General features: G+C 35.8%; 1 protein-coding gene across 1 annotated transcript; it reads left to right on the forward strand.

Annotated features, from left to right (window-relative positions):
* Positions 1-17,104: 17,104 nt before the first annotated feature.
* Positions 17,105-17,824, forward strand: LOC145823718 (uncharacterized). The gene is made up of 2 exons (XM_082923237.1): positions 17,105-17,198; positions 17,247-17,824. Exons 1-2 carry the CDS (start codon positions 17,105-17,107, stop codon positions 17,822-17,824), a joined length of 672 nt encoding a protein of 223 aa, XP_082779363.1.
* The last annotated feature ends 1,784 nt before the right edge of the window (positions 17,825-19,608 follow it).

Consider the following 19,608-nt stretch of genomic DNA (forward strand, 5'->3'; position numbering starts at 1 on the left):
ATCATAATTATTTTGATAATTATGATGACCAACATATAAAATAAAACATTTAAGAAAAAACTTGTAAATTTATAACATTGTTTAATACCAAAATGAACACTAGATTGTGCAAATCTCTTGAAGTAAGACAACTTCTTTGGTCACAATGTTGAGAATTAAACATTCAACAAAATGTTCATTTTCGATTTCCATTTTCTTTTTTCTACTTTTCCCTTGTCGTGATCATCATCATTATTGTTGTCGATTTTCCTATCTTCACCTTCATTCTCACATGTTGTTATGTTTTTTTCCGTCTTCATTTTTCCTTTTTCTCCTTTTCCCTTGCCTTCATCCTTCCATTTACCCTTAGAAAGCATCATAATAATACGAGCAACCTCTTCATCAACAGGTGAACGAGCATAAATCAAACCTGTTTCATTTTCCTTTATTGGTAAATCACCTACTTCATAAATTGATTTGCATCGTTTTGCACGTTTTTGGTTTAACTTTTGCATTGATTCACTATTATTTCCTTATTCTCTTTCTCCTTTAGACCATACAGATATAGAAGAATTTACCTTGATTAAGTCTACAGGTTCTTGTAGTCCTATGTGCTTTGGAGGAAGTGGAAGAAAAGCCAGATGAGTTCTCATATAACCACCTATGGATTTTTCATTATAGAAACATTTTGAGCAAATTAGACATGTATATATCTCCATTGATGCGGATTGTTGACGGCTTACAGTGTTGCAAAATGGTTAGTGAGTTAAGTGATGAGTAAATGACAACTAGGCTTGACCAAATAAATGTAACCAATCAACAGGTGTGAAACAAATACAAACTAGATTGCGCTTAGAATAATAAGCACATCTATAATTCCAAGAGTTTATCTTTCAAGCTCCCGCTTCGATTTTTCACGACCAGCAATTAAAATTAGTCATCAAAACATGATTTTTGCGACTAAATCATGTTAGTCATGGAAAATAAAAAATTTGGCTACCAAATTGTTTTTTTTTTTGCAATTAAAAATTATTTAGTCGGCAAAAGTATAATTTCATGTAGTGATTTATAGAATGTATGGAGTTCTTTTCCTTCAACCCTTGATAAGGTCGAAGTCTGACTGCAAGTTGGAATCCTAGTGAAGTACATTTTGTCATCATCGATGGTGGTGTGATCATCAATATCATTATTGTCATTTTTTCTTTCTTCACCTTCATTCTCACATGTTGTTTCGTTTTCCTCCATCTTCCGTTTTATTTTTTCTCCCTTCCCTTCGGCAATCATTATCTTCTTTGTTGTCGTTTTTTCCTTTTTTCACCTTCATTCTCATATATTGTTATGTTGTCTTCCATCTTCTATTTTCCTTTTTCCTTCTTTTCCCTTGAAATCATCCTTCCCTTTACCGTTAGCAAGCATAATAATAATAAGAGTCACCTCTTCAACAGGTGAAGTAACAAAAATCAAAATTGTTTCCTTTAATGAATTACAAGTAAAGAAGCTTTCTTTTTTTAAAAAAAAAAAAACAAACTATATGTTGTCGTTTTGCTGTGACGGCACCGTACTATCACGGCACTGGCCTTATATCCTATGTAAACAACATAAAGAGAATGGAAGATTTAAAATAAAATAAAAAAACAAAAATCTTGTCTTCTTAATCAGTTGTGAACTAAAATTGTCCCACATATAGATATTGGCAAATTTAACAACAAAGGAATTACAAGTTAAAAAGCCTTCTTTTTTTAAAAAAAAAACAAAATGTTGCCCTCTAGCTGTGGCAGCACTGTGATGTCACGACACTGTTCATGTATCCAGTGTGAACAATATAAAAAAAAAAATGCATGATTTAGAAATGAAATAAATCAAAATCTTGTTTTCCTTAATAAATTGTGCACTAAATTTGACTGACATGTAAATGTTGGTAGATTTAAAGACAATGGAATTACAGGTTAAGAAATAAATACAGCTAAAATGGAATGATAAACATAATACCTATCATAACCAACATATAAAATAAAACATTTAAGAAAAAACATGAAAATTTATAACATTGTTAATATCCAAATGAACACTAGATTGTGCAAATCTCTTGAAATATGACAAGTTCATTGGTCACTGGAAAATCTAGTAATCCCCTAGATGTTGATTTGTGATTATGTATCAATTTTAAGCAGTAAATAACAATCCCAATCAAACAATCAAGATAAATCGATACAACGATTTTACGTGAAAAAACTACAATTGGAGCACCTCCAATTGTGATAAAAAAAAACCATGGGCAAAAGCCACAAAACAATCCATTAAAAAGACAAAAAATAATTACACAAGTGTTCTCTCAATTACCTAGCGAATCTACGCCCGAATTGAACTGACCTCAATGTGTCTCTTCCACCACCGTCTTCACCTCGGAATTATCTTGCCCAACGTTGAATCCACAAAACCAATGTCGAATCATGACGATGAGCCACTTCAGAATCCACCAAAGCTTCAGGCTCGAATTCCCTGGAATTCACCGAAGAACAACACTCTTTTTGTATTGAATAAACAAACAATCCTTTGATGTATACTTCTTAAACCATGAGTTGAATACTCAATCAAACATCAAAGAAAACTAGCAAAATAGCCCCAGATATAAACCTTAATATCTAAGAAGAAGATCTGGAAGCGTAACCCTAGATTTGGAGCAACTTGAGGTTTTATAGAAGCTGAGATCGCAAGGTCTGCTCGAGCATGAGAATGGATGCTCGAGCGGGGACTCTATATTGCTTGTTCCAAACTAGGATGTACGCTGAAACTGGGAAATGGATGCTCAAGCGTAAAAACACGCCTCACAGCATATTTGCAGACCGGTCAAACTTCTGGAACCAAACATTCTCCACTCAAGTGCACAAACAGCCGCTTGAGTGGACAAGCAACTTTGAATGCATTTTTGCATTTTGCTTTAGGGGCGCTGCCCCTCAACCCTACCGTGGCACTGCTGCAATGATCCAGAATTTTTCCCTCTGCTCGAGCGGGGAGTGGACGCTCGAACGGACTTGTGAGGCTTCCAGTACTTTTGCAGTCTGTCCAAAATTCTGAGAGTTGTGAATTCCCGCTCGAGCGTGGGAATGGTCGCTAGAGCGGCCAGCTTTGTTGGTTTGTGCGCTCAAGTGCAAGATAGGGCGCTCGAGCAGTCTGCCTGGTTAAGTTTGAATTTCTGAGACTAGTGGGATTTTTTTTGACCTTTTATTATTGTGTTTGGAGCCTCCCTATTTTATTTTGGGGTATTGATCGAAGTGGTAACATGATGGTAAAGTAAGATTAGATCAAAAACTTTAATTCGGATAATTTCCTTCAAACAACCGTCACTTTTTTTCCCTTTTCTTTTTTCACACTTTGAATTTGGGTGTGAGGCTAAAATCATGGGAAAGCTTGTTTCCGGGGCTTTGATTTGGATACAAGAACGACCTAAGACAGAGTCCGGATGAGAGAGTTATATCCATTTGAAGTTTTAGTATCTGTGCTGGAAGTAGGTACGCTCGAGCGTGGAAAGCGACGCTCAAGCGGACTGTGCGAATTCAGCAAGCTTAAAAGCACTTTTCTAGATCATTCTTCACACCTCCATCTTCTCTCTTCATCCCTCTCACCCTTAGTCCGAAAACCCTAGAGATTTTGGCCCAAATACCTTCCATTTTTCAAAGATTTGGCCAAGATCTCTTACCAAAAAGTGAAAAATGCTTGAAGAACTCACTTTTCAACCAATTGAAGTTTTTATTTGTGAAGGAATCTTATCAAAGCTTTGCTCTTTTGCTTGATTCTTGAGGTAGGGGTCCTAGTTCTTCTTCAATACTTGCATTAATAGATAGATTTGTGGTATTTTGATTATATAAACACAAAATCTACATTTTTTAAGCATATAGTGTTACATCATGAGATTGGGGGCTTAAAGGTTTGAAGTGTTGGGGTTCAATTGTTAGGTTAAGATTGTGGATTATGAACCTTAGGAGTATAATCAATGGGAAAATTGGAATAAAAAGTAGCGGTGTGAGAAGTTTTAATTTTTCTTGAAAGTCTTGATTTTTCTTGAAAACCCTAAGTTGACTCATGATGATAATTAATGATTTTGCCTAAATTGAAAGTATAATCATGAAATTGAGAGGTTGAATTTTATACATACAAGTTTAATTGAATTTTGGAAGTGTTTGAAAATTATGTAAAAATTAGTGATTGAACCTTTATTATGGATATTGTAAATCATGCTATAATATGAAATGAAATTTGGGAAAAAAGATTTGTTAATGATATGGATGACATGAGCCTTGGGATGAAATGATAAAATGGAGATTTAAGAGTTCACATTGAATTATGTTGAATTGCATTAGTGGTGTTGAATTGAATTGTGTTGAATTATGTTGAAATGAATTGTGTTCAATTTTGTTGACTATGTTGAGTTGGGTTGAGTTGTGTTGGCTTGTGTTGTGCTGGTACCCGCGCGGGGAGTTGAAAAAGGTTTTTGGGGGCCCACGTTCCGTCGTATAATAGCCGGCAAATGTGGGGGTGGTTTTGAATTAAAGGTGCCCAATTTCCATGTCTAGACTTATCGTTGGACGAATGTGGGAAAATTGATTTTTGGGTGTCCACACAGTCCTGCCGTCTAATAGTCGGCAAAAGTGGAAAAATGGATGCTTTTCGAAAATGTTTTGGGTGCCCACATCCTGCCGTATAATAGCCGATAAATGTGGGAGATTATTTAAAAAAGTTGAAAAATGGTTTTTGGAGAAATATGGTTTTTTTGGAAGAAAATGGCTTTTGAGAAAATGGTTTTGGGAGTTCACTTCCCACCGTATAATAGCTGGCGAAAGGTGAAAAGTGTTATGGATTGGGTGCCCGCTATCCCGCCGTAGTAAGTCGACAAAAGGTGGATTGTGTTGAGATGTGTGTTAAGAAGTGTGTTGAGTTGACGATGTTATTTGTGATTTGTGATGAATCTGTGAAATTGCAAATTGATGTGTAACTTGGAATAAAGAGGAAATGCACATAGACATTATTTGTAAAGAATGGAATCTAAAAATGGGTAAGGGGATTATGGATTGGTGATGGTGAACTTAATGAATTAGTTGTGACAATAAAGGTAACTTATAAGTGTTGTTTTATAAATAAATGAGGGACTAATTTGAAAGGGGTTTATTAATCTTGTGTTATCTTGAAACAAAATTTAGAGAGTGTAAATAACGGAGTGAATTGAGTATAGGAGAATTGTTTGTAAACCAAAGAGGGAATTTCAACTTGAAGTTATGGAGTTCTAAATAAATATAATGAGTAGAAAGGAAGAATGAAAGAAAAAGAAGAATATTAAAAATGGAAATTAAATGAGAAATATTTTGAGAATTGGTTAATAATTTTTAAATGATGTTGTTTCTCAAATATGTTTGTTTCAAAAGGATCTATGGTTTTCTAAGGTTAAGGGATAATTTTTAATGGCTTAAGGTTTTTCTTAATAGCGTTTAAATAGTTTTTTGAAAAAAAAAAAAGAAGTTACTTTACTTATGATATTTTGAAATTATAAAATGTCACCCTACTATATGGTATCACCCTGCATGTATGATCATTTCTATCTATGTGTTAGTTATTGATTTACAACTATGAGATTCCCATTAGGCATTAGTGCTCAGCCCTTGTTGTGTTATCTTTTTACAAGAAGAAAGTTTGGATTCTTTGATTGAAGAGTTACGGAGTCCTTGAGTCCCTTTGTGTAACTTCATAGTGGATGTAAAGGAAATGGATCTTGTATTTGTATTTATTTATTTCTAGCTTCATAATAGGAGATTGGCATGTATTGTTGTCATTATAATATTCATTGAGAGAGAGAGAGAACTTGTGTGATTGTATTTCTATTACTCAAGAGTAATAGATATTTGTAAAAAAAGAAAAGAAAAGAAAATGACCTAAATTAAAGGCTTTGGTAATGTTTTCATGTAATAAAAACTTGGGGCATTTCAACTGCCCCGGACCCACCAAGGGATGCTGCTCCCTGGACTCCCGTGAGCTGACCGGGCAGCTCGATTATAGCGACCCCGGTCTTTTTCCTTTAGATTATTGTATTCGGACTTAGGTTCCATGGATCCGGTCAGTTTATATTGGTTGTTGTCGTCCTTTAATCTCTTTGTAATTGAGTTATGGGATGTGTTGGGCGGGTCTGTTACAAGTCGGTTGAGTTTAGATGCCAAAACTAGTTGCCCAGATTTTGACCTGTCCGCTCGAGCGGGAGTTTGACGCTCGAGCGGGGATTCTTTTGTTTCTTGTCCGCTCGAGCGGGGGTTTTGGTGCTCGAGCGGGATTATCACCCATCCAGTATTTCCTATGCAGTGTTGGACGCTCGAGCGTGGGATTGGACGCTCGAGCAGAAGTGTGTGAGTGCCGCTCGAGCGTGGAGTTGGACGCTCGAGCGGGGGCCTGGTTCTGCAAAAGTACTGGGAGTGCGTATTTGACGCTCGAGCGGGAGTTTGGACGCTCGAGCGGGGAGTCGACTACATCAGTCCGTGATTTCACTTTTTGGATCACTTTTTGACCTACTTTTCTTTCTTAACTTTTAAAAACCGCCCCTTGAAAGTCTCTCTCTCTCTAAACCTGCCTTCTCTCTAAGAATTGATCTACCTAGGGTGAGTATCTAACCTTAGTCCTTTATTAAAAAGATAGAGTGAGTCAAGGGCTTCCATTTAATCTGAACGTTTGGTGGTTTGGAGCACTTTGGAATTTAGGTCTTCATCTTCGTCTTCTCCATTCGGGTTATTTTCTTCGAGGTAGGGATTTCCTACTCCATCCTATAAGTTTTGTTCTAAGTTTTGGTATTTTGATATGTTGGGAGTACTTTGGTAATTTTGGGAAAAACCCTAGTTGTATTAATAAATTAATTTGTATAATTAATTTAAGGAAATTGGGGAAATTGGTTAAATGCATGAAATTGAGGAATTCATTGATTAAATGGTGTAGTTGGATAATTAAAATCACTCGCCTATTGAATTGTTGATATATTTATTTCCAGTCTAGAAATAACTGTTTTGGGCTATCGGTGGAGGATAGTCGTGTTTGTTGTAGACATTGCATGTGGATTAGGGAAAATTGAAACTAATCAATTTGTTTAAGTCATAAATTTAGACTATTGAATTAATACAGAAATTACATGTATTGATTGAGCATTGCATATGCATATTGTTTGGGAGGAGATAGGGGATGTACTCCATGGTTTAGGGGAAGATAGGGGATGGACCTCTAAACCGGATTTTGTTTGGGAGGAGATAGGGGATGGACTCCATTAGCATCACTATTATGTGTGCTTATTATATTGAAGTGTTTTTACATGTCATTGATACAGCACTAAAATGTGTATCAAACGGGAAGTATGAAGTGTTTTGATATGAGCCTGAGTCTCATTTGTTTGTTTGATATTGGAAGTAATGTGAATATAACATATATAGTTCACTGTTGTAAGTTTGGCCAGGTCCTGAGCCATGTTGATAATAATGGAAAGTGAAATGTGTCTTATACATTAGTGTCATGAGACTGTATAATGATACAATTGATTATCTTGGTTAACCATCTATTGAATGCTATAGCTTTATTCAATGCTTATATTTGGTTTAGTATTTTTCTACTGGGCTGTGGCTCACCCTTTATGGGAACATCATTTTCAGGTCCAGGTGATAAGCTACCTCCAAGGACTTAGCTTGGAAGGATTTGGATTTTGAAGACTATCTTTAGTTATTTGTTTTTATTTGATAAACATTCAAGCCTAGGGCTTTATTTGTATTTGAGTTAGAACTCATATTTTTGTGTCCAAGTGTTGGCTTGGAAAGATGTAAGCCCATAGGGCATTTAATTTGATGTTACATGTAATGTTTTCATTTAGTAATACTCTGATGAATGAGATAATGAATTGTTTTCTTTTAATATTGCATGTCAATGATATATATATAATGGGTTTATTTTGAGGGCGTGACAACTCGATCCTTGTCATAGTCAGCGAAGTGGCAAACATGAAAGAATTAACACCACCAACTTCTCTGCAAGGCACAATTCGAGGTTGGATTTGCATATAAAAACTCATAGCCTCACTGAAATAAAAGTGAGAATATAAGTACAACTGAAAGGAGTTTTGTCAAACGGAATTGCCAAGAATAAAAACCTAATAGTCACAATGTTGAGATTTAAACTTTTAACACAACATTCATTTTCAATTTGCATTTTCCTTTTTCTTCTTTTCGCTTGCCGCGATCATCATCATTATTGTTGTCGATTTTCCTATCTTCACCTTTATTCTTACATGTTGTTATGTTTTTTTTTTACATCTTCATTTTTCGTTTTTCTTCTTTTCACTTGCCATCAACCTTCTATTTACCCTTAGAAAGCATCATAATAATAAGAGTAACCTCTTCATCAATAAGTCTTGTATAGACAGATGGGAATTGTTGTGATTTTGGGGTAACTGGTTTGGAGTTACATTTAGGGACTTTGGTTTTGTGAGCATTTTTGCACTATTATGTGATTGGTGATTGTGAAATTTCCTTCTTGTGTTTTATTGCGTTGTTGGCATTTTGGAATTTCTAGAGATTATTATCGTAGAAGTTCTATGTTGGTGCTATGGCATCACCGTGGAGGTGATGGGTGTTGTTAGGTGACCATTATGGTTCACTGGAGAGATGTTGAACAAATGATTTTGGGAAATATAACCTTCTTTTGATGTGGTAGCCTTGGATGGTCTTGTTGAATTAAAACTATTTTGGCTTTAATCAGAAATATAAGTTTTCAATTTAAAAAAAAAAAAAAAAGTTGAATAGGTATTTTGGCTATGAACAACACTTGCGATTTTCAAAAAATGGTTTTGAAATCTTTAGGTTTTGTTGTGGAAGGCTGAAAAGGTATTTTGGTTGTGGGCAGTGCGAAATTGAGCATCTTTGGAGGAAGGAAGTATTTTAAGGAAAATGGAGAAAAGTGAAATTTTTCCTAAACCTGAATGGGTTGTATTTTATTTTGTACTATGGAGTGGTGTCATGATCTAGCTTGAGTTGATAGTTATGTGTTATATGTTTATCTGGCAAGGAATTTGGAATTTGTTGGGCGTGAAGGTGTCGTAACATTGCTTATTTAACCGTGTTTTATTTTTCGTTCTCTTTTTACAAGAGTTGACCGAGGGTTTTGTGTGAAAGTATTTTCTTGTTCTTTGTATTCGAGTGTTGAGCACTCGGTGGTGATTTGGGTGTTATCGGTGGTGAGATGTGGTTGACATCTTTGAATCCGAGGTGGTTGATGTCTTTGGGTCCGAGAAGTTGTTGTGGTGGTTGTTTTTTTCTTCTCTCATAGACCACAACGAGTTATGTAAGTTAGAGAGGCATCTGTGCTCGTTCCTTGGTGTTTTGTTGTTTGGGGGTCTTTGGGGCCCGAGGTGTTGGACTGAGATCCGAGAACTTATCCCCAGGTAGATCTAAATTTGGGTTAGCGTTGTGTTTTCTTTTATATATTGGGTAGCCTTTTTGTTTTTGGCATTTCTTTAATTTCGGGGATGAAATTTCCTAAGTGGGGAACATTGTAGTGGCCCGAGTCAAGTCAACTCGAACTGTTTTATTTTTGGTTGGGACATGAGGTTGTCCCGAGTGACTTACACCATTTCTAGTGAGCTTAGACCTCTAGAGTGCCTTCGGTTGGCTGATGGGCAGTAGCCAAGTGTTTCAGGTTTTGGTAGTTATGCTCGTGATGGGCTGTGTTGGGGGATAGCACCCACAAGGGGCTGCGACCAAGCCGTGGCCAAAGTGGCTCTCAGGTTCTTTAGCTCGGGGAGAGTGTGTTGCCGGTGGCGTGGGCCGCGAATAGCACAATCACATCTGTGGTAGTCCTGTTTGCGACCGCGACCTGATTGGTTACCTAGCTCACGGTTGTGGTTTGGCCTTTGCGCCCGCAGTTTGTCTGTCTATAAAAGGTTTTAAAAGTCAAAAATATCTATTTTTCTTGATCCAAGCTCCTCTCTCTCTCTCTCTCTCTCTCTCTCTCTCTCCCCCCTTCACCATTCCAACCCTTTAAACTTTTTGAGCTTGGATTTCATCTACTTTTACCCAAAATGTAGAGCTCAGCAAGGGCTTCCATTTAATCTGAGTGGATCTTTTTTTCATCGCTGGTGGCTTTTTTGACTTGTCTCCTCTTCGCTTCAAGAGTTAGGATCTATTTCCTTAACTTGATATGAGTTCGGTGGTGTATTTATGACGTATTTTGTTATATAGATTTTGTTGTTGTTGGGTTGAATTTGGAATTATGATTTGGGGGTTAGGGGTTTGTTCCAAGTTGGGGTTGTTTGGTTATGCATTTGCTATTAAAATCGATATATCAAATTTCAAGTGGGTTTCTAAAAGTGGAAGCGCCCCAATTTGTGAAAAAACCTAAATGAAATTGTTTTGAGGAGTTAGATGGATTTTTGCAAAAGGATTTGGGTAGAAAGAAAATGGTTATGGGATTTTGGAAGTAACAAGTATCGAATACTCTTTTGGGAATTTTGGGTTTATTGAGATAACCACATGGGTTTTACTTATGTGATTCTGAGATTATTGGATTATAGATATCTATGTTATTATCTTTTAATTATTGTATTAGAGCTAACTGTTTTAGCTATTGGTGGAGGATATCATTGCCATGTGTTATAAATTGCATATGGACTAGACAAACTGGAATGTTTATGAAATCACACATATCATGATGAATGTCATGGATTTTGGAACTCAAAACTGTAAGTTTTGGAAATGTTATTTTGCGAATTGTCACGTCATGTTTGGAAAATATTTAGTATCATTTGGAAAATATTATTTTTGGAGCATGGTAAATAAAGTGGTAAAATTATAAGAGGGTATTAAAGCAGAACTAAGTTGGCCTGTGTGTCCATGGTGAAAGACCAAAAACCCGCGCGGTAGGTGCTGATTTCATTTAGATAATCCCGGAGAAATGGCATAGTGACTTGTATAGTTACTATTATGAACACTAGCACTGGAGATTTACCCATTTTGTTTATTACCGCTTTAAGATGAAAAGGATGTTTTGAAAACTATTTAGCAATGTAATTGTTGTTGTTTAGTGATGTATTCGCCTTGGTTTTAGCAATGTATTTGCTGGTTGGTATTGTGTTATACCTAACTTGTTTTGGAAATAGATTTATTCAAATAGATGTTTTGAACTCAGAAAAGGTTTTGAATAAACGAATGGTTTTGATGATTGGAAAGAAAGGATTTGTTGAGAAATCAAACGAATTTTGAAAACGTATTGGGCATATTGTATATATGTACTGTATCATGATCATTTATGATAGTGGAGCATATTTAGTTTTTGAAGTACTCTCTACTGGGCTTTATGCTTATCCTACATGGCTGAAAATATTTTTCCGGTGTGCATAAAAGGATGTGGACTAAGACGTTGAAGTTGTGTTTGGAACCGGGTAGGATGGTTCCTTTATTTGTAGGCCATTTGTTTTATTTATTAGGCCGCGTGCCATTCTTGTAAGAGTTACACCCTTTGTTAACGATGTAAGCCTTTGGGCATTTCAATTTGATAAATAAATCATTTGTTATATGTTTTAGTCAAAGAACATCCATTCCACGTAGATGTGAATGTAGGGTGTATGAAATCGAAATAACACATGTATTGTGTGGCACTATCATACCCACTTGCATGAGAGATATTATTTATTTTGATATGATTGTCGTCTTTTTCCTTATTGGCTTTGGGTATTTTCACGTTGGCCAGACTCTGTAAATTTGGGGCATGACAATTGTTGCTTCCTTCTTCTCTTTCTCCTGTAGAATATACATATACAAATAATATTACCTTGATTAACTCTATAGGTTCTTGTAGTCCTGTGGGCTTTGGAGGAATTGGAAGAAAAGCCAGATGAGTTGTCATTGACCACCTATGGCTTTTCAATTAGAGAAGCATTTTGAGCAAATTAGACATGTATATTTCTTGATCGATAGGGATAGTCAATGGCTTGTCCACTATAGTGTTGTAGAATGGTTAGCGACTTAAACGATGAGTAAATGACAAGTAGGATTGACCAAATAAACGTAACCAATTGAAAGTCTTAAACAAACACAAGCTAGATTGCGCTTAGAATCATAAGTACATCTATAATTCAAAGTGCTTGTTTTTTAACCTCTTACTTCGATTTTTTGAGACCAATAATTCAAATTAGTCGCAAAAAACATGATTTTTGTGACTAAATCGTGTTAGTCGTGGAAAATAATAATAAAAAATTTGGCAACCAAATTATTTTTTTAGTCAGAAAATGTGATTTTTTTTGCAACTAAAAATTATTTAATCGACAAAAGTGAAATTTCTTGTGGTAATTTATTGCATCTGTGGAGTTCTTGTGCTTCAACCCTTGTTAGGGTTAGAGTCTAACTTTGATTTGAATCCTGGTGGAGTACGTTTTGTTGTTGTCGGCTGTGGTGTGATCATTGGCATCATTTTTGTCATTTTTCCTTTGTTCACCTTCATTCTCACATGTTGTTTCATTTTTCTCCATCTTCCATTTTCTTTTTTTTTCTTTTTTTTTTCTCTTTTTTTCCCCTGACGCAATCATCATCATCATTATTGTTTTTTTTTCCTTTCTCCACCTTCATTCTAATATAATGTTTTGTTTTCTTCCATCTTCTGTTTTCCTTTTCTCTTCTTTTCACTTGCCATCATCCTTCCATTTCCATTAGCAAGCGTCATAATAATAAAAGTGACCTCTTCAATAGGTGAAGTAACAGAAATCAAATTGGTTTCCTTTTGCTTTCTTGGTAAATCACCTATAGATGTTGGTAGATTTAAAAACAAAGAAATTACAAGTTAAGAAGCCTTCTTTTTTTTAAAACAAACTAAACGTTACCCTCTTGCGGTGACAGCACCGTGCCATCATGACATTGGCCCTGTATCATATGTAAACAATATAAAGAGAATGGAAGATTTAAATAAAATAAAAAACAGATTTAAAAATCAAAATCTTATTTTCTTAATCAATTGTGCACTAAGATTTCCTCACATAAATGTTGATAGATTTAAAAACAAAGGAATTACAAGTTAAGAACGCTTATTTTTTAAAAGAAACTAAACGTTGCCCTCTTACTTTGACAACATGGTGCTGTCACACAACTAGCCCTTTGGCCTATGTATACAATCTAAAAGGAATGCAAGATTTATTAAAAAAATAAAATAAATAAATAAATAACAATTCAAAATCTTGTTTGCTTAATTAATTGTGCCCTAAATTTGCCTCACATGTAGATGTTGCAAGATTTAAAAACAAATGAATTATAAGTTAAGAAATAAATATAGTTAAAATGGAATGGTAAACATAATACCAACCATAATTATTCTGATAATGATGATGACCAACATATAAAATAAAACATTTAAGAAAAAACATGGAAATTTATAACATTGTTTAATACCCAAATGAACACTAGATTGTGCAAATCTCTAGATGTAAGACTACTTCTTTTGCCACAATGTTGAGATTGAAACTTTTAACACAACGTTTATTTTCGATTTCCATTTTCTTTTTTCTTCTTTTCCCTTGCCGCAATCATCATTATTGTCGTTGTTTTTCCTATCCTCACCATCATTCTCACATCTTATTATGTTTTCTTCCATCTTCATTTTTCTTTTTTCTTCTTTTCCTGTGCCATCATCCTTCCGTTTACCCTTAGAAAGTGTGATAAACAGACTCCATATTATACTTTCATTCTTAAATTATCTATGTGATTATATGTTTGGTGTGAAATTGCATGTTTAATTGCATGAATGATATGATTTTGAATTTCTATCTATTGATTGTTGGAAAATCTATTGAAATTAGAACTTTGAGCTGAAAATTGAAGGTCTTAGAGACGGCAGAAACCAAAATGGATTGAATATCTATGATCAGCATGATTTTTAGAGCCTAACATGAAGTTTTGTAAAAATTTGATTTGGAATGAATTAATTGCATTTAATTAAGCTAGGAAGTTAAGTTATAACTAATTAACCTACACTTTTAACTTAAATTAAGATAGATATACCTGAGGGCCTTAGAGAACTTAGACTTGGACTCAAAAATATCTTGTTGGGAGGTTCTAGAGAGAGAGAGAACAAGAAGAGAAAGGGAGAAGATCAACTAGAGGCTTGAAAGCTTGGGAATTTGCAGGGGAAATTCAAGGAATTAACTCAAGGTATGTATAAATCAACTCAACCTCTTAGAACACCTTTTCACTTGTTTAAAATTAAGACTTGAAATGGAGATGCCACACCCAAAAGAGTTCGAGTTTTGCATTAAGAGCTTAATTGAACTATATTCATGGAATTGTACTTGGATCCCTTGGATTTATTTGAATTAAGAATTAATATCTTCATATTTGTTTGTCTTGAGGTTACTTGTGAGAACTTGAGCCCTAATCTTTAGCTTTTGTAAGATTTGAACTCAAAAAGTTACTCACAAAGTGAAGCTTTAAGTGAACTTGGGTGAACATGAACAAATTCATGAATTCATGGAATCTAGGGCCATGATTTTGCAATTTAAGCAAGTTTTGATCCAACTGAGTTTGGAATGCACTTTATTTATGTATATATGTCAGGTTTTTGAAGTGGATTTACATGAATTGGGCTTGAAAATGAGTTTGGAAGCTTGAGGTTAGATCAATTTTCAGACTGCCCAGAACCATAAGTGCGGATCTCACAGCCATACGTGCGGAAAACAGAACAAATCAGAGTTTTGCTATTGTTTTAATTGCATGTACGGGCCGCATGTGTGGTGAGGGGCTTCCACATGTCCGAAAAACAAGAAGAAAATCTATCAATTTCTGTTAACCTCTTTGAACCTCTAAACCTATTTAGGAGCATGTTTAGACCCTTTGGAACGTCTAAAGATAAACAAAAAATGAACGAATCGTAAAATAATTAAATAAAGGAAAAGGCTAAGAAATGAATGAATTGTTTACCGAATTTGTATATGTGTTATGTTGTGTAGGTCACCTACCAGAAAGACCACCGCATGGCCAATATCACTGTGAGTAATAGTATGGTAAAGATATGTTTTTAAAGTATTTATTTTCTTTCTTAAACGATATGCTTTCTGTAATTTGTATTTTTTTGAAATGAATGAGTTTCATGAAATCTAAATGACATATGAAATGCGGGCCCAAGGCTGTTCTTTTTTATATGATTTGCTTGGACTTGAGGTCGTTCTAAACAAGTTTGACTATGTTGGGCTCAAGGCCGTTCTATTCATATAATGGGCCTAAGGCTGTTCTGTTAATATGTTGGTCCTAAGGCTGTTCCGTGTTATGTTGGGCCCAAGGCCGTTCCGAGTTATACTGGGCCCAAGGTCATTCTGTATTGTGATTATGAACATTGTTATGGAAGATACATTCGAATGTTGTTTTAAAGCACATGCTCATTCATTAAACCTCTTTACTTTACTATTATTCATTAAGCTTTGCTCACTCCGTATTTTATATATGTATGTAGGTGATCAATCTGGAGACCAACCTTAGGTCAACCTTAGGAGTTGCTTTTGTGGATCTACACTGTCAAGCCTCAAAAATAAAGCTTTTACCTTTTGAGAATTCCAGTGTGAACGTTACACCTTTTGTTGACTTTGCTACGATGCTTGCTATGAAGATGTAACTTTATGATAATAACTCCTCGTGTATAAGTTTTGTTGTATACTTGTGTGTGATTATATTAACTTGGGTATGTAAGCATTGCTCAATGGACATTATGCTATAGTATTTTCTTCTGTTTAGGCCCCATTATTGTAAACTCTATGTACCCTATTTGAGGTCGTAGGTAATCAAGGGATTACTGACCGGTTATGGTCCAAACTTTTAGAGGTGAGTTTGGGTCGTGATAGTTTAGTATCAGAGCACGAGTTAATACCTCACACACAGGTCCATTCGAGCTATAAGGAGTCTAGAAAAGACTTCGGTTGCATTAATGCTGCCTGTATATGATATGAATATGGCATGAAACATGATATGAAAGATGATATGAAGTATGAAACAAAGATAAATTTTATCACTATGTACTTGTGCGTATGTTCTGTGTGTGTTATAATCTATTGTTCTATAGATTATGGTGAGAACGAGGGCGGATGAATTGGAGGAGGCTACCTCCATACGGCTTGATTGACTAGAAATAATGATAATGGAAATGGCAGAGGCTATGAGACGACAACAACAACAACAACAACAACAACAACAACGACTGCCACCACCGCCACCTATGCCAGATCCACTTGTGGCACAAGAAAACCAAGCAGAAGATCAAACCATCGCACTTATGAAAGAGTTTAAAAAGATGAAACCACCTTTATTTCATGGAGGTGTGGACCCCACTTAAGCCCGAAGCTTGTATGTTAGGAATTGAGAAATTGTTCGAGGTTTTCCCTTGAACTAAGGCACAAAAAATGCTACCTGCCGCCTTTACATTGGAAGGCGAAGCACGAAGATGGTGGATGCTTATACGAGATGAACATCGAGGTTTAAACTGGACTCAATTTTTAGAAGTCTTTTATGACAAATATTTTCCACAGTGCATCTAAGACAGGAAGGTCACCAAGTTTGAGAATTTGAAGCAGGAAAACAAAATTGTAGCAGAGTATGAAGCACAATTTATAGAACTAGCTTGTTTTTCACTGCACATGGTGGATACGGACGACAAGAAAGAAAGGAAAATCGAGGGAGGACTCCGGAATGCCATTTTAGAGTGGATCAATCTTTTAAAGTTGCCAAAATACATTGATGTGTTGGATAGGGTATTAATGTCTGAAGCTAATATAGCTGCTCAAAACCGAATCTCAGAGTGGAAAGGGAAAAGACAAGGTATTAATGTGCAGAAAGGATCAGCATTTTCACAAAATAAGAAACTGAATTTGGGAACCTCCTCCAACACTTCCAATTCTACTCGTGACTTAGCACCAACTTGCCCAGAGTGTGGAAAGAAACACTACAGAGTTTGTTAACAAACAATTGGGGCTTGCTTTAAGTGTGGAAAGACGGGCCACTTAGTGAGGGATTGTCCCAAAAAAGAGCAACAAAATATTAATAGAGCAACTGCAAGTTCAACCAGTTCAACTCCAGCTCCAACAACAAAGACTACAATGAAGCCTAACAGTATAAGAGACAAAGTCAGACAGGGGAGAGTCTTTACCCTTATTCCTAGTGATGTTCAGAATACAAAGGCTGTGGTCTCAGGTACACTCTTTATCAATGGCTAACTTGCTCATGTGTTACGTGATTCAGGTTCCACTCATTCCTTTGTTTTGAAAACATTTGCTCCTAATTTGAATAGACCTATGGAACCATTGAATTGTGTATTATGTGTGTCTTCACCATCTGGGGGCTCTATGATATGTGCTTCTATTTATCCTACATGTGAAATTTTAATTGGGGATGTTCACTTATATGCTAATTTGATTTCTATTGATATGGATCATTTTGATATAATTTTGGGAATGGACTGGTTAAGTAAATATCATGCGACCATTGATTGTATGTCTAAGCAAGTTGCCTTCCGACCTCTGGGACAACATGAATTTACTTTTGCGGGGCATGGAGTAATTCCTCCACCTTATTTGATATCAGCCATGAAAGCATGTAAATTATTGCAAAAGGGTTGTCAGGGCTATTTGTGTAGTATTCTGCATGTACAACCAGCAAATGTGTGTGTTGATAATATTCTTATCATCCGTGAGTTTCCGGATGTTTTCCCAGACGACTTGCTAGGGAATTTGGTAGATCGTGAAATTAAGTTTGTAATTGATGTTGTGTCGAGAACTCAGCCAATTTCAAAAGCTCCTTACAGAATGTCAATGGCATAAATGAATAAATTGAAAGAACAGTTGCAAGAATTTCTTGATAAAGGGTTGATCTGACCGAGCACCTCGCTTTGGGGTGCACTAGTTCTTTTTGTAAGGAAGAAAGATGGGACACTCCGGTTGTGTATTGACTATCGGGAGCTTAATAAAGTGACTATAAAGAATGAGTACCCTTTGCCTAGGATTGACGATTTATTTGATCAGTTGCAAGGAGCACAAGTATTTTCCAAAATAGATTTGAGATCCAGGTATCATCAATTGAAAGTAAGAGCCAAGGATATTGAGAAGACTGCTTTTCGAACCAGGTACGACATTACGAATTTTTAGTTCTGCCATTCGGAATTACAAATGCACCGGTGACCTTCATGGACCTAATGAACCGCATTTTAAAACCATACTTGGATGAATTTGTAGTTGTGTTCATTGATGATATACTCATTTGAGAATAATTCTTCAAACACTTAGAGACAAGATATTATATGCTAAATTAAAGAAATGTGAGTTTTGGTTGCATGAAGTAGTGTTCTTGGGGCATATGATTAATAAAGAGGGTGTTTTTGTTGACCCACAAACGATAGAAGCTATTGTGAACTAGCCCACCCCAACTAATGTAACAACAGTGCATAGTTTCTTGGGTTTAGTAGGATACTACAGAAGATTTGTTAAAGATTTTTCCAAGATTGCAGTGCTAGTTACTCAATTGACACAGAAGGGTATTCCTTTGGAGTGGACAGAACAAAAGGAATCTGCTTTCCACGAGTTGAAAACAAAGTTAACCACAGCACCAATTCTTGCCTACTGGCTAGTATATAAGGGTTTGTTATTTATAGTGACGTTTCTTATAAAGGATTGGGATGTGTACTTATGCAGAATAAAAGGGTGATTACATTTGCTTCTCGTCAACTTAAGCCTCATGAAAAGAATTATCCCATACATGGCTTGGAACTAGCTGCAGTGGTTTTTGCATTAAAGACATGGCGACATTATCTATATGGTGTAACATGTGAGGTCTACACTGACTATAAATGCCTGAAGTATTTCTTGAACCAAAAAGAGATAAATATGTGACAAAGACGATGGTTGGAACTTATTAAAGATTATGACTTGCAACTTCATTACCATCATGGTAAAGCTAATACGGTAGCAGATGCGCTTAACATAAAGTATATGGGGAACCTAGCATGTTTGCTTATAGGGTGGAAAGAGTTGCTACTCGAGTTGGAAAGAATAGAACTGGAGATTGTGCTACGTGAATAGGGCGGAGTGTTAGCTGCCATATCAACACAACCGATTATTATTGAAGAGATTAAGCAAAGACAAGTGGAAGATGAGTTTCTTAAGAAAATTTGTGATGAGATAGAAACAAAGCCAAAACCAGGGTTCATTTTTGAAAAGTTAGTGCTAAAGTTTAAAGAAAGATTATGTGTTCCAAATGTCCCAGACATTAAAAGAAGAATTATGGAGGAAGTGCATAATTCTAAATTTGTAATGCATCCCGGTAATACAAAAATGTACCAAGATGTCAAGCAAACCTTCTAGTGGCCTAACATGAAAAAGGAAATTGCAGAATTTGTTTTGAAATGTTTACAATAGTAAAAGCGAAGCACCAAAAACTGGCGGGTTTACTTCAGCCTCTCCCAATTCTGGAATGGAAGTGGGAGCACATAACCATGGATTTTGTGGTTGGCTTACCCCGAACACCCCGAGCTATGAATTCTATATGGGTTATTGTAGATAGACTGACTAAATTTGCTCACTTTTGGCCCATGAAAACTCTTTACAATGCG

The sequence above is a fragment of the Camellia sinensis genome, chromosome 4 (genome assembly GCF_055761805.1).
Source record: "Camellia sinensis isolate YWXY chromosome 4, ASM5576180v1, whole genome shotgun sequence".
Classification (NCBI taxonomy): Eukaryota; Viridiplantae; Streptophyta; class Magnoliopsida; order Ericales; family Theaceae; genus Camellia; species Camellia sinensis.

Coding starts and splice junctions, on each gene's coding strand:
- LOC145823718 (XM_082923237.1), top strand. CDS start 17,105: ATGAAGCCTAACAGTATAAGAGACAAAGTCAGACAGGGGAGAGTCTTT. Junction 17,199..17,246: donor TACAAAGGCTGTGGTCTCAG/GTACACTCTTTA, acceptor TACGTGATTCAG/GTTCCACTCATTCCTTTGTT.